This window comes from Sander vitreus, unplaced genomic scaffold, assembly GCF_031162955.1.
Source record: "Sander vitreus isolate 19-12246 unplaced genomic scaffold, sanVit1 ctg294_0, whole genome shotgun sequence".
Taxonomy (NCBI): domain Eukaryota; kingdom Metazoa; phylum Chordata; class Actinopteri; order Perciformes; family Percidae; genus Sander; species Sander vitreus.
Genome location: NW_027595448.1, coordinates 50,007 through 74,253, shown reverse-complemented (window position 1 = coordinate 74,253; position 24,247 = coordinate 50,007). Strand labels below are relative to the sequence as shown.

Sequence of the window (24,247 nt, the reverse complement as noted above, 5' to 3'; positions counted from 1 at the left end):
AGGTTAAAGGTCCCATGACATGGTGCTCTTTGGATGCTTTTATATAGACCTTAGTGGTCACCTAATACTGTATCTGAAGTCTCTTTTATTTAGACCTTAGTGGTCCCCTAATACTGTATCTGAAGTCTCTTTTATATAGACCTTAGTGGTCCCCTAATACTGTATCTGAAGTCTCTTTTATATAGACCTTAGTGGTCCCCTAATACTGTATCTGAAGTATCTTTTATATAGACCTTAGTGGTCCCCTAATACTGTATCTGAAGTCTCTTTTATATAGACCTTAGTGGTCCCCTAATACTGTATCTGAAGTCTCTTTTATATAGACCTTAGTGGTCCCCTAATACTATATCTGAAGTCTCTTTCCCGAAATTGAGCCTTGGTGCAGAATTACAGCCACTAGAGCCAGTCCCACAATGAGCTTTCCTTAGGATGTGCCATTTCTGTGTCTGTAGCTATTGAGGAAGAGAGAGGGGGGCAAGGTGGAGGGTGGGGGTGTGGCCTTGACCAACTGCCACTTTGCTCGTTTGAAAGCCATGATACCTCTCTCTCATGGGTGGGCCAAATTCTGTGGGCGGGCAAAGCAGAGAAAGGGGAGGTAACCTTGCTCCTTATGACCTCATAAGGAGAAGATTCCAGATCGGCCCATCTGAGCTTTCATTTTCTCAAAGGCAGAGCAGGATACCCAGGGCTCGGTTTACACCTATCGCCATTTCTAGCCATTGAGGGACCATAGGCAGGCTGGGGGAACTAATATTAAAAAACCTCATAAAGTGAAAATTTCATGCCATGGGACCTTTAAACACCTCGGTGTTCACCAGCCGCGTGATATTGTTATGGTTGACTCGGACAGAGTGGCTAACTGCTAGCTAGCTTGTCAGAGAAAACGCTTTTTTGCTTCTCGTGTTGTGTTTTTATTCGGAGGGGATAGAAGGGGTCAAGAACAGATTCTCAGGAACTCAAGCATCTTTCTGAGAGGAAGACCAAACACAAAAGCATCAGAAAAACAAGGTAAAATCGGACAAACATAGCTACCCAAAACTGACAGCTCATATAAACAGGGAACTGAGCAGTATAACAGCAAATTGACGATCGGTAGGCCTTTGTGCTCATCAGATTATTTCCTGTCTTAAATGATGTGGGAAGTGGGAAATGGTGAAATAGTCCATTATGTTAAATATCTGGTTGTGCATCTGTGCAAAGTAGGCTAGTTGTTCCCCCACCATTGATTAGTCTTTAAACCCCCACTGATGACTTTTATATATTTTACAGAAAGTAACATTTAGTCAAATACTGTAGCTACTTAAGTACATGTTTGAGGTACTTGTGCTTTAAGTAAGTGCTTCCATTTTCTGCTACTTTCTATTTTTTACTCCACAATCCATTCATTCAGATTCTTTTTACTCCACTTCATTTATTTGATACATTTAGTTAGCCTAGACTTTAGTGATCCCTGGGGGTAAATTCAAAAACTGCACGTTTGACATGGAATGGCTACAGAAAATGTAACCTGAGTTCCTATATAATGCAATCTAAAAATAACCCAAAATTACTCTTCATTGAATGTAATTTAAAGGGGATAGTGCCGAGCATCTTACAGTGATTGCTGTACTTTCAAAAACCATTTTGACGTCTGCATTACTGTCAAAGTGACAATTTAACTCAAGCTTTCATCTCTATCACACTAAGCTGTCTTAAAGTGATTTGCAGCCCTGCCTTTACATTTTTATGAGTACATCCCCCCATTGGCGGTTCTAGACCATTTCAAATGGAGGGGCCAGGCTGGGGCCACATGGCGATTTTAAGGGGGTACCAAATAAAGGCACAAGTGTCACATACTACAAACCCTCCATAGGTTTGGTTCTACAAAAGATGATACAGATATGACAATAAACACAAGAATACTCATACTCATTGTTAACCTACATTTTATGTATCACTGCACATGAATAATATCCCCTCTTTGGGGATAAAGGTGGGGTGAAAAATGTATGAAAATATTTGCCACAGTTTGGGGGGCCAGAGTGGGGGTCAAGCCCCCCCATAGAACCACCACTGCATGTCCTTAAGAAGAAACTTAGTTCTTAGATTGTGTTAAAGGTTAAATCAGGCAATGAGAGTAATTGCATGTGTGTGTGTATATCCGTTTTAAAGTGGGTGTTCACACACGTTACCACAGAACGGATCTGAATCCCATGTAAAGGGACGCTAATAAATGGAAGAGCTGTCCCAGTGGGTGGAATTAATGCTGCACCCTGAGGGACTTCAGTCACGGCTGCTGTCTGGTCACATTAAATGTTTAGCTAACACAGAAAGCTAATGTCAAACAACACAAAGGTTACTGGATCGAACTGACTACAAATCTCCATCCATTTCGAGCATTTGTCCTGGTGGGATCAAGCAGTTTAATGTTTGTTTATGTGTTTCATCTTTATTTGGTATGATCATCTATCTCAGGCTGACAGGCAGAACAAATGCAGAGTTTCAGGCAGTCACGATAAATGACCATCATTATTATCATAACGACCACCATTACTGTTGACATAATGATTGACAATCACGGCATTTCTGGTCCCTGTACCAACCTTAAGGATGGCTGAGGATAGAATACTTTTTCCTTTACTAACAGAAATTAAGGGAGTTCTTCTTTCTTTTTGAAATGCTGACCATAAGAGCCGTACAGTAGTTAAGGATATACAGGCCATGCTATAGGATTTGTAAACAGACTTGCAGTGGTGACTACTGCACCAAAGTACAATTTTGAGGGACTACTTCTCTTTTTGCTTGATTTCAATTTCATACTACTTCATACTTCTACTCCACTATTTCAGGAATACTTTTACTCCATCAGATTGATCTGACTTCTACTTACTTTGCAAATAATATTTTTCAATTCAAAACATATGATCAGTTTATACAATATGATGCATTGTATTAAATTAAACCATCAAAAAAGCAGTTAAAATGAGTTCCACCCGACCTGGTATGAAGCTAAAATGTTGGTTAAATATTAATTGATATAATGAATGAATAATAAATACAATTATAAATAATAATTATACCAATAGTGATAATGACAAATAGAATAGGCTATAGTCAGATGTCTGTGTATAATGAGTACGTTTTTGTTTCTGTAACTACTAAAACAAAGTTACAATGTGTTTTCGAACCAGGATTAAAACATTTCAGGACTGTAATGTGGCAAACCAAATCAGACAATTAAAATAGCCTAACACAAAAATAAAATATCCAACAACAATATAAGATAAAACATTGATAACTATATAAAAAACAGATAAGACAAAGACTGAGTAAATAACATGACAATCAGGGGATCTGTGGTGTTTCAGAGCCTTTAAATTAACTCGATCAATCAACTCAACCCACAATCCCCGCCCCTTTGCGCCTGCGCAGAGCCGCATAAGGAGCTGTCCGTGTCAGTCGGTGCTAGAGTGTTTTCATTGAAGCTGCTTCTCTCCCCCCGGTCCACAGAAACAGACGGGAGCGATGGAGGAAGAGTTAAAATGCCCCGTTTGCGGTTCTCTCTTCAAGGACCCCATCCTGCTGCCGTGCTCCCACAATGTCTGCCTGGCTTGTGCTCGGAACATCACCGTCCAGACCCCGGAGGGAGAGACCCCAGTGCAGAGCCGAGCGTCGGGCAGCTCTGACTACGATTACCTGGACATGGACAAGATGAGTCTGTACAGCGAGACGGACAGCGGATACGGCTCCTACACGCCGTGCCAGCTCAAGTCTCCAAACGGGGTGAGGGTGTTTCCACCGGCCAACCACCCCAGACACTGCTCCCTCACCTGCCCGCTGTGCCACCGGAGCGTCTCCCTGGATGAGCGGGGGCTCCGGGGTTTCCCTCGGAACCGGCTGCTAGAGGCCATCGTGTCGCGGTACCAGCAGAACCGCCGCGCATCCGCATCCTCTTCTTCTACCGCGGTGAAGTGCCAACTGTGCGACCGCAACCCAGTGGACGCGGCGGTGATGTGCGAGCAGTGCGACGTCTTCTACTGTAACGCCTGTCAGCAGCGATGCCACCCGTCCCGCGGTCCGCTCGCCAAGCACCGCCTGGTGCCGCCGCCGCCGCCGAACCACGCGGCAGGAGTAGGTGCGGCAAGCGGAGGAGGCAGCGGCGGTCAGCTGCCGCCCGCCACCGCGCGGAAACCGGCAACCTGCGTGGATCATGAAGCGGAAAACTTCAACATGTACTGCTACAGCTGCAAAACTCCGGTGTGTATGAAGTGTTTGGAGGAGGGGAAACACACCAAACACGATGTCAAACCGCTGGCTGTTATGTGGAAACAACACAAGGTGAGCGAACACACACACACACACACACACACACACACACACACACACACACACACACACACACACACACAGGCCTAAATACACAAATATCATACAGAGTGAACCTAATAGACCTAAATGCCTTTTAAAGCCATATAGGCTATTATTGAATCCAATGAGCTGTATGGCTTACACACACTATTGCATCTCTCTCTGCTCTCAAACACACTGTTTATTACCTGATGTGCCCTCACTGGCATGTTAAACTGTTATGGTAGTAAAGTGATATACTAGGTATTATCTATCACCGTACATGTTTTCAAACCAAATCCTTTCCCATATTAGCCTTTATGCATTTGTATTTGTGTTGGTTATTTAAAATTGTGCTGTAACTGCTTTGTCATGTTTTAAGTGAATTTACTGTAAATGGAAGGAGAGGATGCTACACTATGAGGTAGAAAATGTTGGAAAAGGGAAAAAACGTGCCGTCCTGTGTTGAGTTTACTGAATGTGGGGCGCATTGTAAATTAGAGAACCCTGACTGATTCACACTTAATTAAATAATCACTGTAGGGGTAAACACCCCCCCCTGTGTGTGTGTGTGTGTGTGTGTGTGTGTGTGTGTGTACGCAATATGACTCATCCTTTGATTAGGTCACACAGCGTTGACCACACTGGCTCACATGTGTGTGTGATGTCACTAGTGACTGTAGTGTGGGCAGAAGTGTTTGGTGTATTTCCTCAGGCAGGATCAGGACAGAAATAAGAATCAAAATTAAGCTTTTATACAAGTTTTAAGAAAGATGGTTAGAAAAGATCTTGTTTAAAGGACATATGCATATCAAGTAACTAAATACATTTACTCAAGTACGTTTTAGGTAGTTTTAAGATACATATTCTCCCTCAACTGTAGGTGTTGAGGTTTGCAGATTAAAAATATTCAGGAGGTAAATAGATTGAACTATGTGTTTGGGGAGAAATGGAAAGTGAGTTCCATTTTGCATACTATAATGATATAAAAGTGTCAATTTTCAGCAAAATGGCTTGACACAACCCAGAAATATTCTGCTGTACAGATGATCAAAAAATGGACTGGTGAACATTATTCAAATTAGTATTTGAATTGGTATCGTTCAAACCTATATGTGCAGCACTCTGGATCTGGTTTATATTCATTTGAAGCATAGTTACATTTATGACACACGCACACACACACACACACACACACACACACACACACACACACACACACACACAAATAATCATTCATTCACTGTGAAGTCTACTGGATAAAAGCTGAACCTAAACCACTCACTGTGTTTTGCCATCCAAACTCATCCCTCCTCGACTCTCCACCTCTGCCTGCTAAACATCACCCGCCTGTTTAATTAAAGGATGATAAAGTGATTTATGATTTAATTCATCTTTAAACGACTCTTTCATTAATTTAAAAGTGAGCTAAGGGGTTGGGGGGGGGGGGGTCAGCTCAAGTTCACTCCTCTCAGGTTGCAGTGTGATCTGACTGCTGTTAAAATCTGAAACTTAAGAAATGCCCAGATTTAATTGCACAAGGGGTGATAGGTGTAACATGTCAACAATATCAGTACCATATTAATGGTAATTAGCCTCAGGCACAGTAACCAAAAGGGTTTAAAAGGGAATCAAAAGTACTATTTAAGAGGCTGCAGGACCAGTAGTTGATTTTTCTTTTTTCTTCATCTTCAATCAGACTACTTACTGTTTGACAGCATTTCATAAGGCCATCATCATCATGATTATCACACCCAGACTTAAATTAAAAGCCATTTTTGTCGCTCTCCTGCTAAGTGGGTCATTGGGAATAATCTCTTATAGTCGGTCTCTCTTGTTTTCCGTGGGATTGGTAGCCTCCAGCCATTTATCTGTCACACGTTTCAGCCTCATTCTCCTTCTTCTTCTCTATATGTCTGCCTCCCTTCACCTCTCCATCCCTGTCTCTTATTTACTCTCCTTCCCCCCACATTTACCTACTCCCGCCCGTCTTTCCTTGTCTCCTTCCATCACTCTGTCCCATAAATGGACTGTGAAAATCCCATCAGAGTACAGGAGTGAGAGGGCGTTGATAAGTAATGAGCAGCGTATGAATAAGAGATGGCCGCTACTTAGTTAATATGGTGTCCTTCATGTTGAGGGGGATCGATGACTGGCTCTCTCCCCCCTCTCGGTCTGCACTTGAACATACTCCAAGCATCACAAGCTGAAATGGCTGGGAGTTTTTAAAGTGTCACTCAGAGCTGTTTTTTTATTCTGGTGGGTAGCACTCTCTTCCTTTGTTTGTTCATTCTGTGTTTAGTCTGTATTGCTTGCATCTGGTTAGCATCTTTTCCTTCTCTTTTCTAACCAACCAAGTTGGTCATACCATGATGTACAGGAAAAAAAAATATTCAAAAGATGCAATTAATAGAGTCTGACTGATACAGAGTTTCTGAGGCCGATGCTAATATTGATATTTAAGACTTATACTATATATATATAAACCAAGATATGTAGACAGTACTTTTAAATGAAACATTCTCCACCATCTGGGTTTTAAGACCCTTCTAGGCCACTTTAGCTCAAGAGAAATGCTCGTGCACAGACTGTTGGGGGATTGCTTAGTGTTTGTTTTGTTGTAAATGTTGTCCTTAGGTATACATTCTATTAATTTATTTGACTATAGACAGCTTGTACATTAATAATGCTACTGCCGAATCGTACTGAGGAAATGGCTGCCATGACTCAGCAAAGGATGGTTGTGTTTATTGTTTTTTGTATGTGTGTGTGTGTGTGTGTGTGTGTGTGTGTGTGTGTGTAACCTGGGGTTGTATACTGCGAGTAGTGCTACGGTTTATGTCAAACTCCTTGGGGAGTGAACATGAAGCAGTTGCATGAGTGTGTGAGTATTTATTTGTGCTTTTTGCTTATGCATTGGTAGTTTAGCTGTGTTTAAATATATGATTAGACATTAATGCAACATTTTGCAGCATTTGTGTGTGTGTGTGTGTGATATCAAGGAAAGACATTTGAATCAACATTGTATTTTGATGCAAATCAAACACTGAGTACATCATGGAGCTGCCCGGGGGTGACAATCCCACTGTTACACACTCAGAGGGACTCAAATACACGCACACTTACACACTCACACGCTCATGCATCAACACACTCGTATTCAGAAGGCATAAATATGCATAAGTGAAGCGGATGAACTTTCACTGATCCAGTGTCCTCTGATTAGTCAAGCAGAAAACACACTGTCTATTTAAAGCACGCACACATACACACATATGTGTGTCCACATGTGTATTTTATTGTGTGTATATGTTTGACCTAGCTCAGTCCAGTAAAGAGCTCTGGCACTGCTCTGAGTTAAATATTTAAAACCACAAATGCAGAGTTTCTGGTTCTCCTGCTGTGTGTTTCAGTGTGTGCGCCGTCATCTTAAAGGACAAATCCGGCGCAAAATGAACCTAGGGGTTAATTACATATGTGTACAGAGTCGACCGTTCTCTGGGATCTGTTTTCATGCTAATCGAATGTGACCAGTTTCATAGCAAACCGCTAACTAGCTTATAACGCTAGTCGTCGGGGCAGAGGGTAAAGTAAAAAGTAATCGCTATTTCTATACCACTAACAAGGCTCAAAATAGCACCACACTTCAACAGTTCCGTTCGCGTATACATGCGGGCGCCATCTTGGGAAAGCAGTCACGACCAGTCGAACGATGAACGCCGTGCAACCAGTAACCAGTAGCATAGCTCAAGCACGGCGTTCGTCGTTTGACTGGTCGTGACTGCTTTACCAAGATGGCGCCCGCCTGTATATGCGAATGGAACTATCTTTTTTTTTTAATAAACTGTCTGTACACTTACAAATTTACAAACTTCTCAATGCTTCGGTTTACATGTAGGGACTAGAGGATGGATACCCGAACCGAGCCTGTCGGGACCCGTCGGGACCCGGTGGTATCCGACGGGCCGGGTTCGGACAGATATTTAGAAATGATGTTCGGGTTCGGGTCGGGCTCGGTCACATCAGCGCAATAAGGCATTGAACATTTTAAATTTAAAAAAGCTTATTATGTAGGTGCGCGCCTATGTTAACGTGCGCTTGTTGCCCCGTGTGCGCTGATGTGCTCATCTGTTGACATTTCCGAATGCCTTCCTACAGTTGCTTAATAAAAGCGGGCTTTCCACACAAACAAACGTATAGTATGAGAATAAAACAAGCTTTTAACTGTGTCGGGCTAGGATCGGGCTCGGACATAAATATCTTAATGCCTGTCGGGCTCGGGCCGGGTTCGGTTACTGCTCAGTCGGACGCGGGCCGGGCTCGGACAGAAAAATGCAGCCCGATCTGCACACTAGTAAGGACCCTTATTATGCTAGCGTGGAAGTGTGGTGCTATTTTGAGCCTTGTTAGTGGTATAGAAATAGCGATTACTTTTTACTTTACCCTCTGCCCCGACGACTAGCGTTATAAGCTAGTTAGCGGTTTGCTATGAAACTGGTCACATTCGATTAGCTTGAAAACATATCGCAGAGAACGGTCGACTCGGTACACATATGTAATTAACCCCTAGGTTAATTTTGCAAAAACTAAATTACCTAATTAACGCAACGTTATCACGACGTCTCCCGGCCATTTTTCACCGCAGAAAGCTGCTCCCTGTCTGGCTAAAGCTAATATAGTTAACCTGAAGAAACAAGGCATCTGTCCCAACTAACGTTACGGTTTGGAGCCGCGACGCTGGAAACATAACACTAATCTACAACAGCAGTCTTATCCACCACTCTCTCGTCTGTACTACTGGAACTGACTGGGAAACTGAAGTTTTCCCAAACTTGGGATCTTAAAGAGTCCTCTAACTCTATCTCTGACTCACTAAAACTGCATACATAGGTGGAGAGCTTCAGAGCTAAGGCGGGGCTACAGATTAGGAGTCCCTAAAGAACCCGCGTATCTAACAGTAGTTCCGCATTACATTAATTAATTTGCACGCAAGTTTTATTTATTTTTATACCATGTAAATTCATGCACCGAACCGTGACGCCCGTACCGTTTCAGTTCAATACGAATACATGTACCGTTCCACCCCTACTGAACTATTAGTGCAATACCGTCTCAAGCAAAGTGACATTATTGAACAAAACCACCATCTTTCTAACTTTAACCAAAGGGTTAAACCACCATCCACCCAAAGCAGTATCCTATTAATTGTTCATGGTACAAAAACGTAGCACTATCAGCATTGGAAAACTTGGAGCATAATCCAGGGAGCAATTACGTTTCATATCGAAAAATAAATTAGCATGCAGAGTAATTTCTAGTAGACAGGGCTGCCTTTTATCTGCTCCAGTGTGTACAAGTGTTGGATCCCTCTAACACTCCCTCTCTCTTGAACACCTTTTACATCCTCCTCCTGGAAACTACAAATCCATGTGCTCTCTCGGTTCCAAACACCTTCAACTTGGCTGGTTAAACAATATGATTCAACATAAGTATTTTGGGCAAGTGTAGATCTTTCGTCTTTCTGTATGTTAGCAGATAAGTGTTGATCAAAATATATCCTTTTCCCCAAGATCTTTTCCTTTTGCCCTGGTGCCGTTTTCAATTTTCTGTGCGCTACTGTAATTGCTCCCTTGGTATTTTGAGCTGCTCCGACAGGAGGCCACTTACAATCATGTCTTTCCTCACACTTCTTTCTGTCACCTGCTTTATCTTCATGTTGCTCTGCTGGGATCTGTTCTCAAGTTTCTAAAAATTTTTAGGCTGTTGTGAGCTCTCTCATTTCTAAAACATGAGCTGAGGTTTGTCCCTCCACATGCTTTACGTCTGTTTGCAGCTCAGTCACCTGCTGAAAATCATGTTTCATCGCATCTGATTCAATTTGTCATTAAGATTCAGTTTTTCGGATAATTCATCCGTTATATATATGGGATCATTGTTCGAGGATTGTCTTGATTAGCAGGGCAACACGCAATCTGCTGACACTGAATTGTCTACGGAATTTTCTGCGGATTTAAAATAAATTAAAATGAGCTTAGAATTGCTTAGAATGTTAACACATCTCCATCACAAGCAGAAAAGCACTAAATTCCACTGATTTCCATTCTGGATGACCGCTGAAAAAAATGCGCAGATTCTGTTTGGGCCTGTTGATTAGTGTCATTGTGTCACAGTGTCAAAATGTAACATGTCTACTTTCTGGTTTAGTTTAGCCCACACATTTCATTTTAGTCATTGTGACGTTGAAAGGCTGAAAAACATTTTTTGTGTGTCTTTAACCAAATGAGATGATGCATAATTACTCTTTTGCTTCAACATGAACCTTTTCACTTCCTGTTTGGATTGAAATCTTGGATACTTTGCTTTGGGTTTTAATGAATTGGGGAAAAACATGGAGGCGGTTTTGGACATAACTACCCACCACCAAAAGCACTACAAAATTTTAAAAATTTCAGGGGACAAATGCGCCATTAAGTTGGTGAAGCATGCATATTTTCTTCTCCGGGAACCATCACCTTATCGTGGTGGAGAGGTTTGTGTGTCCCTATGAACCTGAGGGCTGTGTTGTCTGGAGCTTTGTGCTCCTGGTAGGGTCTCCCAAGGCAAAGTGGTCTCAGGTGAGGGGCCAGACAAAGAATGGTTCAAAAATCCTATGAAAAATCGAGGAAGGGATGAAGTGACCCTGCCCGGAGGAAGCCCGGGGCCCCCGTCTGGAGCCAGGCCCAGATGGAGGGCTCGTCAGCGAGCGTCTGGTGGCCGGGTTTGCCACGGAGCCCGGTCGGGCACAGCCCGAAAAAGCTACGTGGCGGACATCCCTCCATCCCATGGGCCCACCACCTGTGGGAGGAACCGCTGGGGGTCGGGTGCGCTGCCACATGGGTGGCAGTGAAGGTCAGGGGCCTCGACGGACCAGACCCGGGCAGCAGAGGCTGGCTCTGGGGGACGTGGAATGTCACCTCTCTGTGGGGGAAAGGAGCCGGAACTTGTGCGGGAGGTGGAGCGCTACCGGTTAGATCTGGTGGGGCTTACCTCTACGCACAGTCTTGGTTCTGGAACCATACTCCTGGATAGGGGTTGGACTCTTTTCTTCTCCGGAGTTGCCCAGGGTGTGGCGCCGGGCGGGTGTGGGGATACTCACAAGCCCCGGCTGGCGCCGCTACGTTGGAGTTTAACCCGGTGGGCGAGAGGGTCGCCTCCCTACGCCTGCGGGTTGTGGGGGGGAAAAACTCTGACTGTTGTTTGTGCATATGCACCAAACAAGAGTTCAGAGTATTCGGCCTTCTTGGAGACCTTGAGTGGAGTCCTGCATGGGGCTCCAGTTGGGGACTCCATAGTTCTGCTGGGGGGGGACTTCAACGCGCACGTGGGTAATGATGGAGACACATGGAGAGCGTGATTGGGAGGAACGGCCTCCTGATCTAAACCAGAGTGGTTGTTTGTTGTTGGACTTCTGTGCTAGTCATGGATTGTCTATAACTGAACACCATGTTCGAACATAGGGATGCTCATAAGTGTACTTGGTACCCAGAGCACCCTAGGCCAAAGGTCAATGATCGATTTTATAATCGTTTCATCTGATCTGAGGCCATATGTTTTGGACACTCGGGTGAAGAGAGGGGCGGAGCTGTCAACCGATCACCATCTGGTGGTGAGTTGGGTCAGGGGGTGGGGGAAGACTCTGGACAGACCTGGTAAGCCCAAGCGGGTAGTGCGGGTAAATTGGGAACGTCTGGAGGAGGCCCCTGTCCGACAGACTTTCAACTCACACCTCCGGCGGAGCTTTTCGTGCATCCCTGTGGAGGCTGGGGGCATTGAACCCGAGTGGACAATGTTCAAAGTTTCCATTGCTGAAGCTGCGGTGAGGAGCTGTGGTCTTAGGGTCTTAGGTGCCTCAGGGGCGGTAACCCACGAACACCGTGGTGGACACCGGTGGTCAGGGAAGCCGTCCGACTGAAGAAGGAGTCTTTCCGGGATATGTTATCCCAGATGACTCCGGAGGCAGTTGCAAGGTACCGAAGGGCCCGAAGGGCTGCAGCCTCTGCCGTGAAAGAGGCAAAGCAGCGTGTGTGGGAGAAGTTCGGAGAAGACATGGAGAAGGACTTTCGGTCGGCACCAAGGTGCTTCTGGAAAACCGTTCGCCACCTAAGGAGGGGAAGCGGGGAACCATCAAGCTGTGTACAGTAAGGATGGGGCGCTGTTGACCTCAACTGAGGAGGTAATAGGGGCGGTGGAAGGAGCACTTTGAGGAACTCCTAAATCCGACTAATACGCCCTCTATGGTAGAGGCAGAGCTGGAGGATGAGGGGGGATTGGCATCAATTTCCCTGGTGGAGGTTGCTGAGGTAGTTAAACAACTCCACAGTGGCAAAGCCCCAGGAATTGATGAGATCCGTCCAGAAATGCTTAAAGCTCTGGGTGTGGAGGGGTTGTCTTGGTTGACACGCCTCTTCAACATTGCGTGGAAGTCTGGGGACGGTGCCTAAGGAGTGGCAGACCGGGGTGGTGGTTCCCCTTTTTAAAAGGGGGACCAGAGGGTGTGTGCCAATTACAGGGGTATCACACTTCTCAGCCTCCCGGTAAAGTCTACTCGAAGGTGCTGGAAAGGAGGGTTCGGTCGATAGTCGAATCTCAGGTTGAAGAGGAACAATGCAGATTCCGTCCTGGTCGTGGAACAACGGACCAGATCTTTACTCTTGCAAGGATCCTGGAGGGAGCCTGGGAGTATGCCCAACCAGTCTACATGTGTTTTGTGGATCTGGAGAAGGCGTATGACCGGGTGCCCCGGGGAGATACTGTGGGAGGTGCTGCGGGAGTACGGGGTGAGGGGTCCCTTCTCAGGGCCATCCAATCTCTGTACGACCAAAGCGAGAGCTGTGTCCGGGTTCTCGGCAGTAAGTCGGACTCGTTTCAGGTGAGAGTTGGCCTCCGCCAGAGCTGCGCTTTGTCACCAATCCTGTTTGTAGTATTTATGGACAGGATATCGAGGCGTGAGTCGGGGGTGGAGAGGGGTTGCAGTTCGGTGGGCTGGGGATCTCATCGCTGCTTTTTGCAGATGATGTGGTCCTGATGGCATCATCGGCCTGTGACCTTCAGCACTCACTGGATCGGTTCGCAGCCGAGTGTGAAGCGGCTGGGATGAGGATCAGCACCTCTAAATCGGAGGCCATGGTTCTCAGCAGGAAACCGATGGAGTGCCTTCTCCAGGTAGGGAATGAGTCCTTACCCCAAGTGAAGGAGTTCAAGTACCTTGGGGTCTTGTTCGCGAGTGAGGGGACAATGGAGCGGGAGATTGGTCGGAGAATCGGCACAGCAGGTGCGGTATTACATTCAATTTATCGCACCGTTGTGACGAAAAGAGAGCTGAGCCAGAAGGCAAAGCTCTCGATCTACCGGTCAGTTTTTGTTCCTACCCTCACCTATGGTCATGAAGGCTGGGTCATGACCGAAAGAAATGGGTTTCCTCAGGAGGGTAGCTGGCGTCTCCCTTAGAGATAGGGTGAGAAGCTCAGTTATCCGTGAGGAGCTCGGAGTAGAGCCGCTGCTCCTTTGCGTCGAAAGGAGCCAGTTGAGGTGGTTCGGGCATCTGGTAAGGATGCCCCCTGGGCGCCTCCCTAGGGAGGTGTTCCAGGCACGTCCAGCTGGGAGGAGGCCTCGGGGGAGACCCAGGACTAGGTGGAGGGATTATATCTCTAACCTGGCCTGGGAACGCCTCGGGATCCCCCAGTCGGAGCTGGTTAATGTGGCCCGGGAAAGGGAAGTTTGGGGTCCCCTGCTGGAGCTGCTACCCCCGCGACCCGACCCCGGATAAGCGGATGAAGATGGATGGATGGATGGATGGAAGCATGCATATTTGCATTAAACATGCCTTGTTTTAAGTAGTTGTTGATGAGATCTGGGAGTTGGGAAATGGTGAGTCGACTGCTTATTTTTGTAAACCATTGCCCATACAGTGATTTGCTCCCTGGTCAGCTGCTTGTCTCAGTAGATTCTCCGGATGTTTTCCTGACTTTAAATGCACCTGCATTTTTTGGCCCTCTATATGGCTCCTTTTCAACTGTCCAAGAATATTTTTGTATGTCAGCTGATGCGCTCTTGAATGGTTTCGTAATATATTTGTGCAAAAAGATGTTAAGCAAAGCCCGTTAGTGAGATTTGACGGCAAGTTCACAGACTTGTCGTCTGATGTAGACAGATATCCAATAAAGATGGAATCTTCTTGTAGAACTTAACTTCGTTTTTTAATGTGGCATGCACCAAGTGTGTGGTAAAGAGAAAGAGAGAAAACCAGATGGTCAGTGGGCAGCTGATGTAGATTTATTCCGGTATAGTAACTCAAGGCACTATCGACACAGGTGGTGTGGCAGGAGGGCTGGTTTGTACCAACTATTGTTTATCCTGGGTAACACTCACCAGATTCACTGACTTGAGATTTGTGACACAATTCTCCCTTCAGTCATGAGGAAAGATGATGAATAATCAGGACAAAGATAATACTGTATGTCCTGTTTCCACATTGGCATTTACATGCGTCGTGTTTTAGATATGGATTGTTTACTGGTGTCTTTCAAATGCATCTCTAGTGTATGACTGAATCAGATTTAGTTTACCCTCGCCGAAATTGTGACTCCCTCTCATGTTACATAATTTAATATTGACAGCAAACATTTTGTCTCGCTTGTTTTCTCATCCACCGGGACTCTGACAAAACATTTTGACAAGCATGTTCATCTGAGCTGCCGGCGGCCTGTCTGTTGTGATCTGTGGTGTGGTTTCTTTCTGTTCATGAAGCTTTTATGTAGATCGGAAACTCACTGCTTTTATAGTGATACTTCATATTGAATATTTGCCCAGATCTAAAATGTATGCATTTGAGTATAAGATCACAGCACATGGTTTCAATACATCACTGGGGAAAAGAGTAGTATATTTGTGGGTAGCCTGACAGTTGTGAATCTACTCATGCTGTTTTCTTTTTTAAGACCCAGTAGGAGGAAGGTTGTGATATAAAAGCAGAGAAACAGCTCAGTCGGACAACAGCTCAGAAAGCAAGTTTGAAAAGTGACTCATGCTCATATTTCCTACAGATACAGTTTATTATGGTCATTTTATGTCACAGTCTGAACATGTTTTAATGATGACTTGTACATGTCATATCTCATTTTATATCACAATAAGTGCACAAGATGAAAACATCGTACTGATTTCCGAGTGACACGGAGTGTCGTCTGTCTAATACCTTTTTGAATTGAATTCAGCGCCTCAGGCTGCATTACAAGAAATGACAACAATTTTATCAGCAAGAATAGATGCTTTCATCTCTCCGAGACGCTGTTACTAAGCTCATTTAAAGCGAGCGCAGAACTGTGCCGACTGACTGTGTCTGACTAACCTCATTCCAGATGGTAGCTCGCAGACCGTGGCGTGACAGGTCAGCTTTACCCGCCCGTAACCTCAGGCCCAGCAACACACACTGAAACACACTAATACGTAGCACAGCACTTATGAGGCTATTCTGTTTACTTTCAGTAAAAGGCCCAAAATTGTCAGCCTCTCAAAGTCTCTTATTAGCTGTAGATATGGACGTGTTGCACATTTTCTTTTTCAGAATAACCAGGACTGTTTTAAAAACAGATTATTTATTTTAGAGCTGCAAAGATTAATCGATTAGTTGTCTAAACTTCTCCGATTCCAGCTTCTTAAATGTAGATATTTTCTTGATCAACATTTTTCACCATTTTCTGACATTTTATAGACCAAACAACTAATCGATTAATTGAGAAAATAATCGACAGATTAATCGATAATGAAAATAATCGTTAGTTGCAGCCCTACTTTATTTGATGTGAATAGTACAGTGAAGGGAGCTTACCAGACGTGGACCCTGTCGTCATTTCTGCTTGAGGCTAGCGGCTCGAGGCTACATTACTAGCGTAACACGCCGCATCTCCAACCGTACTGTCAGCAGTTGAGTTGCATTATGGGTAATGTAGGTGCCATGTTTCGACAAAAAAGAAGAATGCTTGGAAAACAAAAGACGATGTCTTTGCTTCTGTTTAATCAAATTTGAAGAAAAAAATAAACTTTCTATTGCAATGTTATAAAAGTGCAATGCTTAACAGGTGAAGTACTATTTTAAGAGGATGCAGGATGTGGAACCAAATTTTATTTCCAACCGTAACCCTGGTGACCGGATTTATGTCCCCACATTGAAGCTCAGTCCCTATAAAATGACTGTATTAACAGATTTCTGTCCTCACAATGTCGTGAGTATATAGCGCACGCACCCACGCACGTCCGAACGCACACAGACACACACACACAGACACACACACACACACACACACACACACACACACACACAGTCAAACAGTCAGACACCATGGCAGATAGTAACTCAAGGCTTTGCTGCTGGACTTGTGCGGTGAATGTAGGTTAATGCACACTTTACTACACTTCCTCTCTTCTGGCTGTAACACAGCAGACAGACTCAGCAGAAAGTGTGTGTGTGTGTGTGTGTGTGTGTGTGTGTGTGACAGAGAGAGAGAGAGAGAGAGAGAGAGAGAGTGTATTTGTGATCTATTTCTTGTAACAAAATGAGTGCGGATGCCAGACCTCGGTGGAGAGTGTGGACATCCTATAGTGGAACAATGAGCTTCGTTACCATGGTTACAAGCGGCTGCTTATTCATTAGGAAGCCCAATAAATTAGGCAGCAGATTATATGCTAATGGATGAGTCTTGGGCCAGTTTCTATGCATTTGTCAGCTTCTGTAACATTTGCTGTAGTGTAACAGTGAAGGAATTGGCATTCTAAAATCTTAACACGGAAAAATCGACAGTGTCCCATGACAGTCTGTAATGGAAGTATCATCTCCAACAAACCTAATTTGCACTCGTTTTATGACAATTACGCCCTCGGCGATCTACCTACCCTCTGCATTTATTAATATGGAAGATCAATTATTGATTAGAGGGGCTGTTCTTCTTTGCTCTGCAGCCCTTTTGTTGACTCGCCGCTTTCTCCTCAGAAGCAAACCCCCACGAGGAAAAGTCAGGGTGATAAAACGATGCTTCCTCCTTCCTCCCGGAGCTCATTGAGGCCGTTGTGGCTGTAGCCACTGATCCATGCTATGGTTTATCTAAGACGACCCAGGGAAGAATGTGTCAGTGTTGTGCTCTGGCTGGGTGGCAAACTGTTAAAAGTCTCATCATAGTGAGTAGAAGTGGCATTTGAAGTAGCTTTTTCTCTCTCTCTCTATAGGGACTTGTGTGGCTTTTGATTTATTGATAAATAAAGCAACATAAAGTTGAACATGAGCATCACATTATACATATATAATGTATATGTGTATATATATATATATATACATAATGTATGAGTAATGTATTTTATGGTTAATAATGAACACAGGCACACTCAGTTCAAAAGGTTACGACTATGTAAAAGGTGTGACTCATGGAGATGAAGTAGGCGTTTGCGTTAGCTCCACTGGACATGTGTGAGCACTGAACCTTAAATGCTATAAATATTGATGCGTTACATACATATGGTTAAAAAGCTTAAAATAGCAATTTTTGAAGTATCAAGGCTTTCTGCTCTGTATGCAGAATAACGTTTGGTTTTCTGGGTTAGCAACACGTCAAATTGGTTTGTTAGTACCGCTAGCGCCCAAATGTTGGTCTGTGGGTCGCTCGGTCTAATTTGTCAATTTGTATGTAAATGACACATAGAAATGTACTCCTCCGACATATTAGCCCTGCCCCATTCATATCACCATTTGAAAGTCATATTATGTTGAAACCACATTTCTTTGCGTTTATACTTATTATAACGCTAATTATAGCCAATATTACAACAATACTGAGCAGTCTTAAACTATTTATTCATTAATTGTGTATTTTTCTTTCCTGATATCTAGGATTTCTTTTTATTTACTTTGCTTCAGCTGATAGATCCTTGTTTTTGTTTTGGTCGGGCTAAAGCTAGATATGGTACTTGCAAGTTTATTGTATTAGCTTTAAAATGGCTGTTCAGCAGAGCAGCAGAGGATTGGGAGGCTGGGTGATGGTGGAGGAGAGGATGAAGAGGAGGAAGGGGAAAGGAGATTGGTTTTGACCTCCACCAGATGTGAAACACTAATACTGTAACACAGCTGGCTGACTAGACTGAGGGAAGGAAAGACTGGTTGTTCTGGTGGAGTAAAGTGATATATACTGTATGTATAAAGTCACATTTTAATGTATATATATTGACAATATTTGGCAAGTCAAACATACACGCAGGTGTTGGGTGAATATGGATTAGACCAATCAAATTGTTGTTTTGGGCTTTTTTATAAAGAATTAGTTCTGGTACAGTCATTGTAGACTACCTAGGATTTGATAAATATGATACACTTGATTGATTACATAGAGTATCTAATATACATTTGGTCAATACTACATTTTGAATTATAATGACATATAGAGATATAATGCAATTTAAGAACATGGTTGCCATCTTCCTTTGTTCAAGAGGAGAGCTGTGCTATCCATGATGGTACACACAGTGTTTCACCAGCCTGTGTTCTGTGCTATTTTTGTGTTTTTACCAGCACAAGAAAAAGGTCTTCCCATGTCTGCTGCAGACATGGGCAGACCCTTTTCTTTTTTTTCTTCTTCTTTTAAAAAAATATATATTTATTTTGTTGTGGGCATTTTAGGCCCCTATCTTTATAGGACAGCTGAAGACATAGGGGGAATGACATGTAGCAAAGGGATGCAGGTCGGAGCCGAACCCGTGGCCGCCGCATCGAAGAGCAAACCTCTATATATGGGCGTGTGCTCCACCATTGAGCTACCCAGGTGCCCAGCAGACCCTTTTCAAAGGCATAATAATGCCTTTTATGCATGATTGTAATCATGTAATGTAAGTTTTTGAAATACTAAAAATGTAAAAAACTAACAATATTTTAACAAGTAGACATAGTGTAAATGCTTGACATCTAACACAGAAATTTGACTGTGCACTGTGACACAGAATTGTGGAGGCAGCTTCATATTCTGTGAGATATCAGCAACTGGCTCTCGGCTGTAGTCAAATTCACCATGCAATCTGCCACTGATTCTCTTTGGATCTTCATGTCATATAATTATTATATACATATAATATTTTTTTTTCTTCCCCTCTTTCATTGGGCAATGGATCTTGAAGTACGTGAGCAGCATGTTAACCAAATGTGCTATTTAATTTAAGGTGCTTATTATTACGCACAGTGAAGTCACTTTTCCTTTGGGAGTGCGAGATTTTTTTCTGGGCTGCTTTCTTCATCACAACATTGTCAGCGTGCCATGGTAAAGAGCTTCATAAGGGAAGGAGGAGAGGTGATTTGATTGGTTAGCTCCTTCCAAACTTAATAACATGTGCACTATTGATTCACAAAAGTAGAACCCCTATTTACCACTAAGTACGTCTTTGGGAGATGGTTTGGGTTTATCAGTGGTGAAAAATATCAGAACCAGGTTCTATTGAGAAAGGGATTGAGGGTAAATGAAAACAGAGATAGAGGAGGACGTAAAAGCAAAAAAATAAAATCTGGGAGGTGGGGAGGTAAATGAGGGGGTGGAGCCCCTCCTCCGCTTGCTCCTCTCCACGTCACCTGGGTATCATTCTGACAAGGTCAACACCACCATCAACCATTCCCCGGCTGACAGCCAAACACATAAGAGCTGCCTATTGTTCTCCTGTGGGTCATAGTAACCCCCCCCAAAAAAAAGAAAAAAAATATATATTGATTCATTCATAATACTTAGATTCATCAACAAAATAGGATTGTTTTGTGCCGTCTGGGGTACAACAACAGGACTCATGGTCTGCATGCCCCGTCACACTCTCTTGAAGTTCCAACTCTCTTTCTGCTCTCCAGTTAGCCGCCGTTTCATCGCTATAAGCAGTTCACCTCCTGAATCAGTTTCGCGGCCTGCTCCCCTGCATCCTGCTAAATGTTGAGCTGAAAGCTACTGCATCAGTGAACCAACACAGCTGTGCCTCCATGAATGTCCCCGGTCTCTCTGAATGTCACAGACTGAATAAATGGTCCTCCATCGCTCCAATAATAAGATAATGAGATAATAGCACTTGTCTCTGAGAGGAGTGCTGAAGGCTGCTGACAGCGGGGAATAAAAGAAAGATGACACTCCCGTTTGGAGGAGTACTAAAAGATGTAAAAGGTCAAGTGGAGGAGAACAAAAGAAACAAAGGAGGGAATAAATAGGATTTCTGAATGGACAATTTTGTTCTGCAGGTGCATTGACCCTCGCTAAGATTAGTTCTATTTCTTATCACCCCTTGTTGTTTTTCACTTTCAATTTCCTTTTTCTCTGCATGATTTTCCCATGTTTCTGTTCTTCTCCTTTGTTCCAAATCTCTTCACTGGCTCATCATCTTCCTGCAGGGCAGACTTGTCACATTTTTACACTGCTATACACACTTTTACTGGGGTCTACTGTAGGTTGACGCATCGCGACTGTAGCCAAATTTAGACCTGGTTATGGTCTGTCTTCTGAACTGGTATTTTAAAACCTGTAAATATCGATTCTTACAAAAGGCTTTTGCAGTTTTTTGGGAGCATGTTATAGAAGAAATCAGTTGAGACTGTTGAAGTTGAATAGCATGCAATCCAAAACAAGTTATGTTGAATTTTGCTACATGACCCTTAAATCTATATCTGCATCAACAACAAGAAAAACCCATTGAGTGACAATTTGAAAGCAAATATAGTGGACTGCAAACAAAACAGCTGTGAGACAATGAAGACCTGGCCTCTTTAGGGTTAACAAGTTAACAAATAAAAAAGATTCAATCTGTTGATGTCTTACAGCATCATGGTCAGTGCTGCAATCTATTCAAACAGCTGCTCAATTGCAGCTAATTAATTAGAGCACATGAGCAGTTTGGGGCCTTGGTGAAGACACATTTTACCATCAGAACGGTGGAATAATTGCAAATGAATGTTAAGCGGTTATATTCAGCTTTTTACAGAGTATCTAACAATGGGTCATATTTTCTTGGGCGGAAATCTGAAGCACATGGCGATAGTATAGTATATAGTATATTTTATATTTTACTGGTATGTTCACTGTTAACATTTTTGCAACTTGCCAATTCATTTCTGATGTTATTACGTTTCCTTCTTAACATATCTGCTAATGCAAATTAGTTATATATTAACGTATTTTCTAGGTGACAGGGTTGTGCTTTTATATGCAGCTTAACTGGGGATTATTTGGGCTTCTCTGTGGTGTGTGACAACTGTCGTATTCTGTTCCTGTTGTTTGTATTGTATACGTAACAATGTTTAATGCTGCTTTTCTTTTGTCCAGTTCTCTTTTTGGAGAAGAGACTTTAATGTCAATGAGACTTCACCTGGTTAGATAAAGAAAAAGGCAAACTGTGGCCACTTTGACAAAATCCCCTCACAGCCTGCCTTCCACGCAATGCATGCTGGGACAGACTGCAGCTCCCAACCACTCTGAGAAATAACTAGTTGGTTAAGAAAATCAATGAACGATTAAAAGAGATCTTTAATAACTGAAGGAGCAGACAGGCAGGTGGGTGGATGCAGCTCGGAACTTTGACCTGATAAGCAGCAGAAATGGAGAACCCGACAGTAGAAGCAATAGAGGACGGGATGGTCCAGGACAACCCCTGTATGGCACATCCGTCATCCCCTTGTTAGCATTTTGGCACGCAAACACACACACACACACACACACACACACACACACACACACACACACACACACACACACACACACACACACACACACACACACACACACACACACACACTCAGGCCAGACAGCTTGCTGGGCCAGATGGCCTCTTGTAGGGAGCAGTAAGAAGCGCCACAGATGGGTTGGGCTGATCTGGAACCATGACCTCCACACATTCCTCCTCCTAACTCCGGACAGCACGTGTACAGAAGAGGGATGTACAGGGATAAGATCAGTGTGTGGTGTGGTGTGGTGTGGGGGTGGAGGGGTTATTGTGGAGATGTGGAGATGGGATTATGCAGTGCATTGTGCTGTATGTATGCGGTTTACTTAGATTTACTTTCAAACACCTAGGGAATAGTGACAGGGAAGAAATGTATGGTGGTGAAATGATCATTACTTAAGGTTTACAGAGTATTATTTGTTAATTTACATTTGCACATTTACAAAAAATTTTAAACATTAAGTGTATCGTATATTGCTTAGTCATTCACAAAATCAATCTCTTTTTTTAAATTGTTATATTTTGATATATAATAAAATACGTGTGTGGAGATAAAGAGGAGCAGGTGGGAAATGTGGGTGTGGCGACAGTGTAGCAGATTCATCACAGCTTGGCATGTCTGTAACAGTATGTGTGTTTCCTTTGTCCTGTCTGTCTTATTTACCAGTGACTGATACACGCACACACACACGGACACACACACACACACACACACACACACACACACACACACACACACACACACACACACACACAGATTCTCGCTGACTATGACTGTAGTCAGAGCACAGTTGAAATACTTTTATTTTTAAGCATTTTATTTTATTGGACTTTTATTTATTGGAGATTTTTAAATGCCTTTTTTTTTTTTTTAAATATGCAGAGACAAGGACCACTGAGGTTAATCATATATATTAACTCATGTTTATAGTTTGCACAGCTACAGTGTGATCAGTTCCACCAGTATTTTATCTGAGCTTGTAGCTGCAGGACCGAGATATATTGTTTGTTAGATAAATGTTCGCTGTCATTTTTTGTGCTGCTGCTCATCTTTCAACATGCAAATGCTCCTAACAGTATAAACAGCTGTTGATCATGATATACAGTAGAGCATAACACTTGTATTTTTAAAATATGTAATGATTTTAAGGTATTTTCTTTTGATAAATCGTCTTATGGTATACATTTGCGACTCTTTACTGTGATTTAGGATTTGTTTTTATATTCTTGCTAGTTCATTTAATTCTGCCTTGGCTTGAAGTGTTGCTGTTGCTATAGAGAGAGTAACAAGTGATGGGAATCTACTTTATAATCTATGACATAACCTAATCTAGATTATAAAACAATGCAGCCTCTCGGGCTGTGAGAGGGGGGTCCCAATGATTTTGCTCTGGGCTAGGATTAGACGTAATCTGAGCATCAAGGGGTATGGTCTGTTGGGTTAAATGATTACATAACTGCAAAATTCCGCCTCAAAGAACCAGTGGTTCACTGGTTGCACCGTTTGCCTTAGAAGGAGAAGAGCCTTGATTGAGCAGTATCCATACAGTGTTACAGTCAAATCTGATGTGTAAATTATATCTTTTAGAGGTGGTGTCAGCAATCACCAACGACAAAAATTGCCGTGTTTGGAATTCTTTTCCTTTTGATTTCATATGATGGTTTCCCTTTCTTCTCTACATGTAATGTCTATCTTCCAGAAGTCGATTGAAATGGAGCCAGTAGTGTCATGTCTAGACACATTTTAAGTAGAGATGGCCCGATACCATTTTTTGCTTCCCGACATCGATTCCGATACCTGAACTTGCGTATCGGTACCGATCCGATACCAGTGTGTCATATATTTTATTATATTTTAACAAGTGTATACTACTATCCCTGTATGGATGTGATATTATTTCTATCTTTGTCGTCGGTCTGGCTCAGGTTAAACTCTTTGTGAAACATGAATGCCACAGAACTTTCTGTTATTCTCCAGTTTGACAGTCAGTTATAACAGAAAAAGAACATAAATAAACTACTTTAACGTAGATTTTCTTTAGGGCTTTATTACGTGGTATCGGATCCGTGCATTAACTCCAGTACTTCCCGATACCGATACCAGCGTTTTAGGCAGTATCAGAGCCGACACCGATACTGGTATCGGTGTCGGAACATCTCTAATTTT

The 24,247-nt window shown here is 43.2% G+C and overlaps 1 protein-coding gene across 1 annotated transcript in view; it reads left to right on the top strand.

Annotated features, from left to right (window-relative positions):
• The first annotated feature begins 3,459 nt into the window (after nt 1-3,459).
• The window catches only part of trim67 (tripartite motif containing 67), a 44,504-nt gene continuing 23,716 nt past the window's right edge, over nt 3,460-24,247 (top strand). Inside the window, exon 1 of the mRNA XM_078244732.1 lies at nt 3,460-4,317. Within this exon, the coding sequence (XP_078100858.1) occupies nt 3,505-4,317 (813 nt within the window). The 5' untranslated portion in view covers nt 3,460-3,504. The remainder of the gene's footprint in view (nt 4,318-24,247) is intronic.